Genomic DNA, 14,384 nt, shown 5'->3' on the forward strand with positions numbered 1-14,384 from the left:
TTCCACGGTGATTGTAACAAGTTGTGGTAATCTGCTCGGCGTGGTGATAATAAATTTCGATGTAAAGCTTTCGTGACTGCAAGGATTCATCTTCTTTGGTTCTTTCGGTAGAATGAGAATAAAATAATAAATTGATAAAAAAAAATATTATTTTATTCTCATTCTACGTGACTTTACCGAAAGAACCAAGGAAGGTGGTGATAATAATTGGTTGCAATATGTTTGAAGGAGTATTTTGTTATTGTGTTGGGGCGAATTTATTCCCAAACTGAGTTTAACTCAGACATGTGAAAAGAAATATGAGAGATGCCAGAAATGACATTTAAATTGATAATAATTAGAAAATATGGTATATTACTGAAATTACAACTTCTGGATTGGAAGTTAGTGGTACTTAAGCATTTAAATGTGCCAATCTGCCATAAATGAAACTCCATCCACCAAGTGGTTGCTCAAAGAAGGACGTATGTCCAATGCTACAAATGAAGATAACGCTTGGTTGTGTTAAACAAACGAAGTGTTCTTGCTTCTTGACGCTAACATTGGCCAGTGGTTACTGCCGGCTACCGTTGTGGGGGAAGAGGTTTCCCTGGCCAATTAGAGGCATGCAAGAGAGCAGGGTGTCAGGGAAACTGCCCTCCTGGGCAAACATTACTGCAGTCATCAGGCCTCCTTAAATCACCGTGCTTACCGACGCTGGGACAGCAGAGGGAAATTGCAGCAAGCAGTGACGTGTGAACGCTCAACCTTCTCAGCTCAACGCTGGCGCTCATTTGAGATCTTTGCAATCCGGTCATCATTTTTTTTGCGGGGTGATTTCAAATCGCGGTAACCTAGCATTGTCGGAGCGGCGCTCAGTGAAAGGACGCGCACGGCACCACAATCCGTGCCGGGATATCCGCGAGGCACCTCAAACTATCTTCAGACACCAAAGTGAATTCCTCAGCCGAGCTGAACCCTTGGCTGGAGCGCGCGCGCGCTCCAATGATGCAGCAGCAGCCGCCGCCGCCACCCCCCCGCTCGACTCCCGCCCACCGGCTCCGTGGTTCCACCCTACCAGCCGTCGCCTCCGTTCCGCCGTAAGCAGCCACGTCAAGTGCAATCAGCGCCATGATCCGTGCTCACGAGCCTCATGCCTCTGCGTACGCTCACGGGTGCTAGAGGCGGCTGGGTCGTGGGCCGGGTCGGGTCGCCACCCTCCTGGGGATCAGCGCGTACAGGGAATCGGGGAAGCGGCCGGGGAAAGCAGGGGAAGCCCTTGCTGACGATCGCACGGGGGAAAGGTACGTGGGGAGGGGGGGGTTGCTGGCGAGGTGGCTTTGCAGAGAGAGTCTGAGAGAGATTGTGCGTTAAGCGAGATTGCGCGTTTCTTCAAGGGCCGAGTTCTTTAGCTGCGAGTGATGGAGGTGACTGATGTGGGGGAGAGCTGCCGTGGTTAGGTTCTCGATGAAAAAGAAGGCTCTCCTCTTGTGAACGCGCGGCGCTGACCTTAGCATGATAAATAACGTCACGAGAAACGAGCGTGAGGACATGTGCACCGTGCAACAGGAAGAATTGTTTTTTTGAGAAATGTAAAATGTGAGCGATTCGTGACACTGGTCGATGGAATGCCGCTGCTGTTGACCAAGGCCGCAGAATGCAGAGTTATTAAAAAATAATTAGATTCTCTAAATATTTCATAAAAGTGCAATGAAATATTTATCTCTCGGTTCCCGACAGAATGTCCTTGCTGATGCAATAAAAGCGAGCGTGCTTTTTTTAAAACACAAAATGTGGGACCATTTTATGAGAGCAATTTACATGGATATGTCATGAAAATTAAATGAGCCTTTCTTCCACTGGACTCCGGAATACGGAACATTCAGCGTTTAAAACGTAGGCTTTCGCGAGCAATATCCATGTTTTTTTGGGTGGGGGTTAGAATGCGACCTAACCCACATACACCTCTATCATGAACATACAAAGTTGATTTGGAGCTTTCGTGACTGCAGGAATTACTCTTTGGTTCTTCCCGGTAAAGTCACGTATTATTTAATTTATTTCCTTTCCACGTGACTTTACCGAAAGAGGCCAAAAAAATAGCAGACAGTGTTTCAACGCACGTTTCGACATACAAAGTGCATACTCGCGCTGAACCCTGGATATCTGCCTCAGCAGAATTAAATCATAAGCACTTTTATACGTGATCACAGAGGATGCAACTGTTGACGATCAACGGAATGGTGTTTGAGTTACGCACGCTAATACCGCCTTCGCCGCGTGCAGCCAAACGGGGCCTTTAATGCGCGTGATTACGCGATGAGACGAAGGACGCGATGTCTTCTAGAACTTTGGCAAACAGAATTCCACTACTTTCAAAATGCACTCGTGTGTTGCACAATCATGTGGCTCATCCAGGCTAAATTGAAGTGGCCTGGTGATGTAACATCATTAAGTTGTTGTTAAAATCGTTCCCGCTCCAGTCCAAGGCACCTGAATAACGGGATCCTGCTGAAAACGTTTTAAACAGACACTGATAATGTAAGTCCTCCGCCAGGGCATCAAGTAGCGAAATTCTTCATGTGGAATTGTTTTGTTTTATCACCGTTGCTTAGCACAGGCACAACGGCCCAAAATGCCAAGTGGCTAGCAAAAAACAGCACGCTTCAATGTATGAGCGAATACGTTTATTGAATTGACCAAGATTATGAGCAACTTAGGAAGCGAAACGATGCGAGGGAATTCTGACGTGGAGCAGTGCGAGGGAATAAGCAAAGAGAGAAGTGGTGTGACCTGCAGGGCGATGGTTGAACAAATTATGGATGTGAAGTTTTGTCAATAACCAGGAAAGAACGGACAAGTGCTAACAGGAACACGGTTTCGGGATGGCTGGTAGTAGGCAGCGAAAAGAGATTTAGCTATCATCGGAACCAATCATGTTCACTTGAACCCTAATAATCCTCACCTGATGCTATCTGCCGTTAGCAGCTTGTATTCCCTTTCAAATGCTGTACATGTCCCGTTACCATGGGCTTGATGCGATACCGATGCACAAGACTACGTTAGAATATCAGCGGGAAGGCGCGTTGGCTTTTCACACCCACACTACCCACTGGACTTTACACGAATGGCATTTGCAAGAATTGTCTCGAATACGTGCAAGTGCCTGCGAACCATTTAGATAGCAAGGGAAAGGTGCAGTCCTGGAATTGTTTACTCACGCCACTGCTGGCAGAAGGTTCTCCACTAGGGAGAGCGTTAGAAAGCCCATCTCGAGGGTATTTGGCCTACTCTTCCACACTGGCCAGACGACTTGGAAGTGGTGGAAGTACCGATACTTTACCCCACCACACGCCACCTGCCGATAAACTAGCCGTGGAGTATTCATTTATACCGGTGGATGGTTTATCATTTGGAAATATATAGCATGTGGAGGGAAAAACCAGAGGATCTGGCGAAAAATCCATGCGACGACAAGGAGAGAGAACATGCAAATTTAAAATATACAGGCGTCAGAGTCGGGATCGAACCCATGTCCTCCTGTATACCAGGTGAGGTAGTTAAATAAATCAAATAATCAGGGTTAAATAAAAACTAACGGGAAGTTTTCAAATATGTGATCATGCACGAATATAGTTCTCGATTAAAAGAAAAAAAATCTATCAATATTGAGATGTATTTTTAAATAAAAAAAATTCGTTTAGTAATTCATGCAGTTCATGTTTCAATGCACTTTCATATGCTATCTTTATATATTAGACCCTATTTGGGAATGGATACAGCACAGTGATCATTACCGCCAGCGGAGTTCTTATTAGGGGTAAAAGCTGAAGGTAAAAGGTGCAGCTCCACAATTTTATTTCTAATGCCACTGTTGGTTTAAGTGTTTTCCCTAAAGAGACGGGTGAAACTCTGCTGGGATAGTAGGCAGGGTTTTGTTTATGATGCTGATTGCAGATCTTACATTGGTGAAAAAAACAAGGTGCAATAATAATGCTGGGTCAGATGAGCGAAGTTTAGGTGAAGTTATGATCGGCCTATGGAGATACTCACCCTCCGCCATTAGAATTTGCAATTTCCAGCAATGACTCAGGGCCACGAATGGAGGTGAGAACCACAGAACCAATCACTCTTGTTGGAGTAAGGAGACTCTCTGACTCTGCTTGTTTTTCACATTCGAGCGTATTCACACACGAGTGTATTTACACACGAGTGTATTCACAAACGAGTGTATTCACACACGAGTGTATTCACACACGAGTGTATTCACACTCGGGTTTATTCACACACGAGTGTATTCACACACGAGTGTATTCACACTCGAGTGTATTCACACACGAGTGTATTCACATTCGGGTGTATTCACATTCGGGTGTATTCACACACGAGTGTATTCACACACGAGTGTATTCACATTCGGGTGTATTCACACACGAGTGTATTCACACACGAGTGTATTCACACTCGGGTTTATTCACACACGAGTGTATTCACACACGAGTGTATTCACACTCGAGTGTATTCACACACGAGTGCATTCACACACGAGTGTATTCACATTCGGGTGTATTCACACACGAATGTATTCACACACGAGTGTATTCACATTCGGGTGTATTCACACGACTGTATTCACACACGAGTGTATTCACACACGAGTGTATTCACATTCGAGTGTATTCACACACGAGTGTATTCAGACACGAGTGTATTCACACACGAGTGTATTTACACTCGAGTGTATTCACACACGAGTGTATTCAGACACGAGTGCATTCACACACGAGTGTATTCACACACGAGTGTATTCAGACACGAGTGTATTCACACACGAGTGTATTTACACTCGAGTGTATTCACACACGAGTGTATTCAGACACGAGTGCATTCACACACGAGTGTATTCACACACGAGTGTATTCACTGCACACTCAACGGCAACAATTTACCCACCTGGCCCCTCGCTCCAGCTCCACAGTGAACATACTTGCGGACACATTCCCTCCCTAGGCTGCCACTCTCTCACGAGTCTCGACCATAAGCCATCATCTCTTCTTCTTTGGTTCTTTCGGTAAAGTCACGTAGAATGAGAATAAAATAATAAATTAATAAAATAATATAATAAAAATTATCACGACGTTTCGGCCACAACACAAGCGGCCTTCATCAGGTGAAGGGACCAACCTGTCCAGCGGACCTTCACCTGATGAAGGCCGCTTGTGTTGTGGCCGAAACGTCGTGAGAATTTAATTGTGTTATTTTATTTTATTAATTTATTATTTCATTCTCATTCTACGTGACTTTACCGAAAGAACCAAAGAAGATGAATCCTTGCAGTCACGAAAGCTTTAAATCACCATCATCTCTTCTCGCAATGTGTCCTGCCCAAGTCCACTTACTCTTCTTAACAGTCAATATGTATGCACGTTGAACTTCTTTCACATCGTACGTAACCAGCCGTGCTAATTGTGCGCGCATGTACTCACCTCTCTCTTCCCTTATATGTCCAAGCATAGCTCCCTTCGTGCTTCCTTGCACACTGTTCGGTTTTTATTAAACTTTCGTTTATTTTTTAAAGGTCTAACTTTCTTCTTTAGTCACGCTGGTACGTTGCTTTTAATTATTCATTTCAGTTTTCTCACCTGCAAATCATGCATATATAATTCGCATTAATTAAAATTATTGAATTCTCACAGATTCCATGCATGTACAATGAGCGTCTCACTTGGATGTAATTGATAAACTGACGCATGGTATATGCCCTGCACTCTACCATTATGCTCAATTAAGATGCTCAGTTATGGTGTCTGTGGTGCAGATACGTTTATACAGACCCGGTGAAAATTTTGCCGTGCCTGTAAGCATTCCAACTGTGGGATTCACGCAAAGCGGCCGGCTTACGCTGAATGTGAGGGCTGGCATTAGACAGCAGAAATCAGCCACGAAAGTGCCTCTCTACTCCCATTGCGCCCACTGCCGCGAGAACCAAGACAGAGCGCCGCAACTTCACCAATCCATGCAGAACTCGACCAAACTTGTTCCGACTGATCGCTCACTTTTATGTGCGTTTTGAATCGGCCAGGCTGTGGTGTAGGCTGTCAGAGAGGACGGTACATTTTTTTAGTGGCGCAGTCTTTGGGCACACGGCCAGTCACACGAGCACACGGGTTTTGCAAGTTATGGTTCGTAGGGAGGGAAGAACACTCTCCCACTCCCCCCCCCCCCCCCCCCCATGAGGCACTGCGGGGACCCCTACGTGATGCATGTACAAGCTGTTGCTTATTGCCTTTCACTATATAACTTCGAAATAAGGCAATTTTTTTTTATTTCAAATCGACATCAATCTATACCGTGCAAATACATTGCAAGCAATGCACATCTTTGTTGTCTATGTACACTGCCAGGGCAGGGAATGTTAGCAAGCACACATTAAAGGATGGCACGACCCACAATGGGTGGTTGCGACCGCCACACCAAGCCTGGCTGCATTTGTCTCCACATTGTTTTTGTTGACATTCACGCACCGTGTCGTGCACTCATTTAAAGTGTAGGCTACCTAGGGGAGCTCCAGGTGAGTTTCAGATTCCCATTTCCACTCGTATGCACGGTCAGACATCAAGCCCAGGTAACTGGGGACATCAACGCAATGAACGAACCGCGACCACACCACGCTGCGCTATCCATTAACGCGGGCACACACATTGACCTGGTCTGTGCCTGGATACATACGTGCCCAGTGCTCGGTGGACTCCAGAGCACCGCAGGGGCCTCGCTGTGCTTGACACTGAACCGAGACGAACGCATCCAGTGTGTGTTGACGAAATACAGCACAACGTGCTTGGCGACAGGCGCATCGGCGGAATTCAGTGAAAGCTCTGAACACACAAATATGTCACCGCCACCGCCACCACCACCACTCCCCGCGCCGCCGCCCACCCAGAGTCGTGCATGCAGACCATTCAAGGCGTGCCTTGACCAGAGAAAAGCGAGCTGGCACATCCCAGGCCTCGTCATGAAACTGTGAAACACGCTCGCTTTGTGAGCAGGGCCATTGCCAGCCGTCGAGGTGTGAGCCCATTGGGGGCCGAAGCAAACATTTTTTTTACCGCCCCCCTCCCCCCCCCCACATGTCTCCATCCTTTTAATTTAGAAACTCCCAGTGAGCTGGCAAAATAGGTATTGACAAGCGATGTATCAGGATGAGATCAATTATGGAGAAATAATAGAGGGTGTACTAAGATGAGAGAAGAGAGTTGCAGATGAGACGTCCAGCGCACTCAGAATTACGTATGCGAGATACAAAATATGTAGTGAGATGAGTGAACAGAGCTGCAGATAAGAGAGCCATTAGAGCCACAACCGTAATTCACTTTGAACGTTAATCAGATTTGTGCAATGTTTATTAGAATACAAATTTGAGCTGATACTCCCTTTTTAAAATAAATTCGGGCCCCGTTGAGCTATTTGGGTCCATACGCTCTGCTTAGTTTGCTTCGGCGTAGCACCGCCACTGACCTCCAGGCCAAGATCGAAGCTCCCCCCCCCCCCCCCACATTTCTGGAGTCTGTTCACACCTCTGGCAAACAATCACTTGCACAAATGGTAGTGAGCCGGTGTTAAAGTTTGCAAGTCCATAAAACAGGACTGTTAAATTTTGAAACCTGCACATAACCTGGCCATGCGCTGTTTGTGAACCAGTGGGAATGCGTGTTGCGTTATGTGTCGTTGGGTTTTACGTGTGCTGGCAGTAGCCACCAAGGGATTCAATGTTGGAGCCACTGCGCTCTGCAGATTAATCATCTTCCAATGTTCCTCTTGACAACCCTGCGTTTATTGATTTCTTCTGCACCAATTTTCTTCTTTTGAATTCAGGAGTTAAATGTAATAATAACTAAGATGTGTTTACGCTCTTATTAATTTAAATTACCCAACTTATCTGTGACCCGCTGCTGTTAGGTTCAGGGCCATTTACGTTGTGTCCCGGGATAAAATGAAAAGTCACTAACCCATTAGTAAGAGTCCCACAGGGCTTTAGGGACAATGCTGGTTGGACACTCCTGATGATGTGACTCACACGCTCAAAGGTCCGCTACCAGCACCGTCTGAGCCACCTCCACTCGTTCGCCAGTGCTTCTCGTGGGCTTTTGGTGAAGACCACGAGGGAGAGGCCTTTGCTGGATAAAGAGGCCAGAATCAAACGCGGGCTACGAATGCAATGGTTCGTTAAACCTGACGCTGCAGTGATCGATGCTCTTTCACCATCATGTAAAATCTCCGATTAGTTCCCTCACCTCCGATTGGCGCAATTGGCTAGGCACGGTGCAAAAGAAATTCAACACATAAAGGATGAAGGTGAAGCAATTTCTTGCAGCATGACCTCTACACTATAGGGAGCTCAAGGGATCCCCTCTGAAGGGTGTTTGGCCTGCTCGCCTAAACTGGGGAGAGGTGATTTATTTTGTTTTATTTTCTACCTACGTGACTTTACCCAAAGAACCAAAGAGTGTGGATTCCTGCAGTCACGAAAGCTTCAAATCAAGACTGGGGAGAGGTCTTGATAGAGGTGGGAGTTCCCACACTTTACCCCAGCACACGCGACCTTTCGATCGATTGTACTGTTGGGTGAACGGAGACGGAGGTGGGGGGGGAAAGTTTAAAAAAAAAAGTTCCCATTGTTTCAACTTCCGCGCCAGGAGGGCACGGGCGTCGCGAATGGTTGAGAGAGATGGTGGAGAGTGCTGACTGGTAGTGGCACCAGGTGCACAGACCTGCGAAGGAGTTGGCAAGGGCCACTCTTTCCAGGAAGGATTAGCGCGGCTCAACGAGCATGAGCTTACAGTCTGTGTCGTGCGCATGCGCAGAAAGCCACCCCTAATGACTTCGTGAAACTATGTTCATCTTATGCTATTTTGTTTACCAAGGTCATCGCTTATCTCTGGGATTTGAGCGTGCAGGTGCTAATGGTGAAACAGACAGCTTCTAATCTACAAAGCTGAACTTGTACAAAAATAAAACACTTCTGCTTTATTTTTTTTTTGCTGCTGAAAATTAACTTAGCCAAATGTGTAAGTATTGTGCTATGCATCATTAATCAGTTTAAGGGGACAGAAAGTGCAATGTTTTCATAACGTGCTCTCGCACGTGTTATTTTTTTCAATGCCGTTGAGATCACCAGCCTGAAAAATATGCGTCTTAGTTTAATTGTTATGTTGTTTTTTTTCTTCCCAGGGTCAAACTTTCCTGAGCTCAAATTACAACGATCTTTCCTGTTTGTAACGGGGGGGGGGGGGAGGAGGGGGGTTGGGGGAAAGAGGCTCATTACCAGACTCACATTTCTGGACGTCAAACGGAAGGCAACGGGTTATACGCTCCCCTTAGTTGATGGACATTTGAAGGAGGCACATCGCGTTGCGACGCTTCACTTGAAGCCATCGGTGGAATCGCTGATGCGCCCCGGGGTGCGACGGTGTATCGAGCAGCACGAGTGATGTGCTTGTAACTAGCCTGCTGTGTGATTACAGATTGATCCGATAGAGCGCGCGTGTTTGGGAGCATCGATCTGTACAAGTTCACAAATTAAAAGGTAGCAGGGAAAATCATTGCCGCTCAAATTAGAAGTGAAAATTGAAATTAATTTGGCCATCGATTCGGCAAACAAATCTTGGTCTGGTTACTCAAATATTGAGTGCTTATTAGCACGGCATTGCTGAGGTGCCTGTGTGTGTATCGATGGTGCTAAGAGAACCTCAGTTGGAATTTGCTTACTCCTGGAGCGATGCAGGGCAGTATACACTCTCAATTCACACGTTTGGGAAGGTCCCTCCCATGGCTTTGCTCGAAGCAAAGAGTGAAACTAGCTGAAGCCACACGCGCGTCTGTTATTGTTGAAACTGTCGAGGTAGCCACAGCGTTACTTGATGTATGGGCTGAATTAAACCCGTACGTAAGCCAAAGACGTGATTTGTTGATGCGTTAGTAAACTGTGCATTATTTTTAATTCAGATCGTTAACGTTTTTCAGCTCTTTTGCCCAAAGGGTAATTTATCTTTTTTGCTTTCTCTGTTTGTGTGTCCCCTTTTCTCAGCACAGCGGCTTCAGTGAAAGCCCGCACAAAGGGGTTAATAATTTATGGCACGGATACAGCACGCTGAACCCTGCCTATTATCTCTGGGCCATTAGGACCCCGGAGTGATTGAGCGGCTGGGAGCTCCGCACCCCAGTCAGGGTCGGAGGTCGCAGAGAGCGGCTTGGAGTCAGCGGGGGGATCCCCTTCCCAGCGAGCGAGCCCCGCTGAGGAGGGGGGACAGGAGCTCACGACCCGCCGTTTTACAGGGGTCAGGGAGACCCGGGCCCCAACGCAGCACGGGCAGCTCCATCGCTCCGCCCAGCGGCCCCAGACGCCGCCGCCGCCGACTCCGCTGCCGCCGCCGACTCCGCCACCCGGCTGACTGACGGAGCAACTGGGTCGCGTTCGCAGGGCAAGAGGGCTGGGAGAGGATCGACTTGCGACTGCGATGCGAAATGGAATTAAATGCCCTGGCAAATGAACTGACGCGCGCGGGAGAAGTGGTGCAGCAAGTGGAACCTTAAGCAATAGAGGATTCGCTCGCGTCTGGCCTGCATAATCGATAGAGCTTGTGCAAAGATAAAAAAAAAACGATTTCCCCCTTCGGCTTGGCAACTCAAACGAACAAGCGTGGGATTTCTCGGAGCCGGGATGTGCAGACGGAGTTGATCGCATTTGGAAAGTGCACCCTCAGCAGAGCTGTTGCGGGAAACTGTGGATTTATTCCGAAGTGGAGGTGAGCCACATCATTGCAACACGGACAGTTCTCAATCCAACTGCGTGGAAGCCTTGATGCACCAATCTCAGCAAGTGTGCGCTAGATTGCAATTGACCCTATTGGTTTGCTTTCAATATATTGTACACATGCATGGTTAATACATTAATCTACACAACCACGCAAATACTATATCCAAACATGCTCCAGGCTAAATAAAAATCACGTAAAAATATTATGTTGAAACGGAGGTGACTCATGAACGTTCTGAGCGGTGGGGGGGAATATAGTTTTTATAAACCGTTCGTGGCAACTAAAAAAGAGCCATCATTATCTTTACCACATGACATAGAGTACAGTACTCCACGTATAAACAAGACACAATAAGCCACTACTCCACGTATTAAAATCACCATTACCATTTGATATGGTAGGGTGGAAATGAAAGTAGCCTCATGAAATGTCAAATTAAGCGTTTTAAATGAAATTGGCTTTAATGTGTAAATGTAGCCACGGTTCGTCTCTTAAACTGTGAGAGAGATCTCATGGCGAGACTTTCAACAACACTCGAGAGCAATGTGTACATGAGTGGTCACTGGCATATAGAGTATCTTGAGACATCGTTAACTTTTACTTTACACAGAGTGTCATTTTACTATTAAGTTTGCATCTTCATTTTATATGATGAAAATCCATGTAACTGTTACAAATGAATGTAGTTCATTGCCACGGTAACCATACAAACCCCAAAGTGAACAGACTCGCACGAAACCCACACTGAAATGCTTAGGCACAGATATTTATCCCACCTCGACTTTCAATTCTCCATCAGCGGCCAGGCAGCTCACATATCGGCCGTTTCTTAACCCTGCCCAGGTTAAAGCAGGGATCGCTGTGGGCACTCAACCAAGCCTTAATTTCTCACCGAGTATTCTCCAGGTTGCTGGTAGGCCGCAGTAGGTGGTACATGACCAGTAGCTAGAGCCCCTTAGCACGAACTACGAGATGTAATGTGCCACGTGGCCAAAATATTTTTTTGCGGGTCACTGACCCGGACAGACCCGGCTAAAACGAGGCTCTCTGCGGGGACCCCCCCCCCCCAGTCCCCCCCCCCCGCTCGTGCGTGCGATCAGACCTCGGGCATGGCCAGCGCTGGAGGAGTTGGGGCCAAGGGCACTGGCGGCGGAGGCTCGTGCTCCAGCCCCGGCGCCGGCGGGCCCCTCTGCGGCTACCCAGTCCCCGTGCCGTACCCCTTCCTGTTCCCCGGCGCCGGCTCTGGTTTCCCGGGCAACTTCGCGCCGCCGCTCAACGGGCACCACTACCACCACCACCAGCAGCAACAGCAGCAGCAGGCCCATCACAGGGCGCCGTCGCATCCGCAGCACCCGGCGGCAGCAGCGGCGGCGGCGGCAGCACTGCCCCCGCCGCTGCCGCTGGGCTACAGCAGCACCACGTCCTCCTCCTCGCCCAGCAGTGAGTGTGTGGCTCCGTGACGCTTGTAGGGTTAGTGGATCGTTGCGGAGATGGAGGTGGGGGGGGGCATTGTCGTGTGTCCGAGACAGATGCCCGCACGACTATCAGGTTTATATAGGTGGCAGTACGGCTAGCCCAGTGAGTTTTATTGACCCGTCGTTGTTGTGAGATTCCAAGGTTATTTCGTTTAAGCAGGTAGGAACTCGTGAGATCACGAATGTAATTAGCAAGAATGGCCTGGGGCATTAGACTGCCAGTAGGTGGCGATCATTGCTGGGTATAATCCCTGACGCCGGCACACAATGGCCCAATCTTGCGAGTGATCTCAGAGTAACATGTACTGTAAAGCAAACGGCGCGTATTATTACGGTTTGTTACACAACCTCGGTATTAATCAGAGCGGCCGGTGGATGCAAACTGCACTACCGCTGGGCCACATCCCCGTCACAGTTATCCTCTCGTAAGGGTTGGTTCGCTCTGGTCAAAAGTGGAAATCCTGAAGGTGTTGGTCAAATATTCCAAGGAGAAATGTCGTGAAAAAAGTCTGACAAATATTATCGGTCAATTAACTATTTTGACATTGCTGAAATCGCCTGCAGACCTGCAATTGAACGCCTGCTCAAGGTTGTGAAATTCTCAACGTAAAACTTGGGTCGAAAAGTGCTTTTGTTTATCCGCAACGGAGACAAATCTCAGCAGCACCAGTGTGGATTACATATCTGATTTATAATTAAACGGTGGGTTAAGTATATTTTTTTCTCCACATTAAGTAACAAGTCGTAAGCTATCACTACAGGGGCGATACATTAATTAATCACTTCCATGCCGTCATAACATAGCATCCAACGCACAAGCACGTGCTAATTGCAGAGATATGTTGCTTTCACACGTTCTACCTAAATGAATATCATTTACAGTGTATTTTCAAATTGCCATAGGCAGATCCCTCTTAAACAACAATGCGTATATGATGACGCTTGCTCAACAGTATTTGAGTGCATTTGCTTTGTGCATAATGAGTCAGTAACGAACAATTAATCTCTTTGCTTAAATATTTAACGTTGTTTTTTAAATTACATTTTCTAAGAACATAACTTTCCGAGAGCCTGCACCTCGGTTAATCAGCTTAATGTGCTTTTGCACCCGGGTCCGTGTGCTTTGGTTAATAACTCTACCAGCGCTCAAAGTACAACCATAATTATCCTCACTTGCACATTAAGAAAAGTACAAACTGGACTACGTGATAATTATCAATCGTCATGAATCAATTAAAAAAAAACCGAACACTGTTGTGTTACGCCGTGGCAGAACACCCACATTTCTTGAGGTTGTGAGCCCAAATCTTGGATGGGGGTCGACTCGGCACCACTTTGAGGGCCATTTGCGGATGCAATGGTGCCCAGTGTAGGAATGTGGAATGTCTACCCATGGCTCTGGATGAAGAATTGGATGAGCACCGCTAGCATGAGAACGACGACACTGTGAATCTTTTAATCAAACGCAGTCTTTCATATACACACACACACCACGTGTATGCCGGACTTTGTTTTGCTTTGCCTTTGTAATTTTGTTGACTCAGGTCACTCTTCCAAATTAGACTCATCTTGGTCTGTTGACTTCTCACCTGGTCAAACAAAATAAACTTGACTTGACTTGAACATGCGCACGGTTAGAGCACGCCTGCTAATCATTGGCAGGTGCTTTAATCTACGAGGTGAGCACGAGGCACACTGCGTCCCATCCTGTGACTCGCTCGCTCGGCGGTGGCTAGCGTGGAGCTGCCTTTTGCTCACCGCGACGCTTTCAGGCCCCCGATGAATTAGTGATGAAAGCTGGGAGGTGTCCAGCCTCAAAGTCACGCGACAACGCAACAAATACAACGGCCCAACAATAAATGTTGCATACACAAAGGCGGCCGGGAGTGGTGGGGTGAGCGTTCCCTTTCGGAGTAACGCTCATCTCCACACGCAGAGAATAATGGTCCTGCCAGTTCATCCCCCGCAGGTACACGCCGGCACGCCCTTGGCTACAGGCGCTGGTTTTAAAGCAGTGCTTAAAACATTTATGCATTTTTATTTATAAGATGAGCGCAAGCGTCTTTTCAGTCCTCAATCCCTCCATTAAAATACTGTACTGTATATTTAATGGTTA

At 47.2% G+C, this 14,384-nt stretch overlaps 1 protein-coding gene across 4 annotated transcripts in view; it reads left to right on the forward strand.

Moving 5' to 3' along the window:
* The window catches only part of LOC116946258 (retinoic acid receptor beta), a 72,829-nt gene that overhangs the window by 929 nt on the left and 57,516 nt on the right, over window positions 1–14,384 (forward strand). Inside the window, exons 1-3 of one of the 4 annotated variants that reach the window (XM_032961314.2) lie at window positions 4–1,283; window positions 10,064–10,781; window positions 11,864–12,233. In XM_032961314.2, the coding sequence (XP_032817205.2) occupies window positions 11,903–12,233 (331 nt within the window). In that variant the 5' untranslated portion in view covers window positions 4–1,283; window positions 10,064–10,781; window positions 11,864–11,902. Of the gene's footprint in view, window positions 1–3; window positions 1,284–10,063; window positions 10,782–11,863; window positions 12,234–14,384 lie in introns of those variants that run through there. The other 3 variants (XM_032961286.2, XM_032961322.2, XM_032961295.2) reach the window with 3 other exon arrangements.

This window comes from Petromyzon marinus, chromosome 2 (genome assembly GCF_048934315.1).
Source record: "Petromyzon marinus isolate PM22_M1 ecotype Great Lakes invasive population chromosome 2, UKy_Petmar_22M1.pri1.0, whole genome shotgun sequence".
Lineage (NCBI taxonomy): Eukaryota > Metazoa > Chordata > Hyperoartia > Petromyzontiformes > Petromyzontidae > Petromyzon > Petromyzon marinus.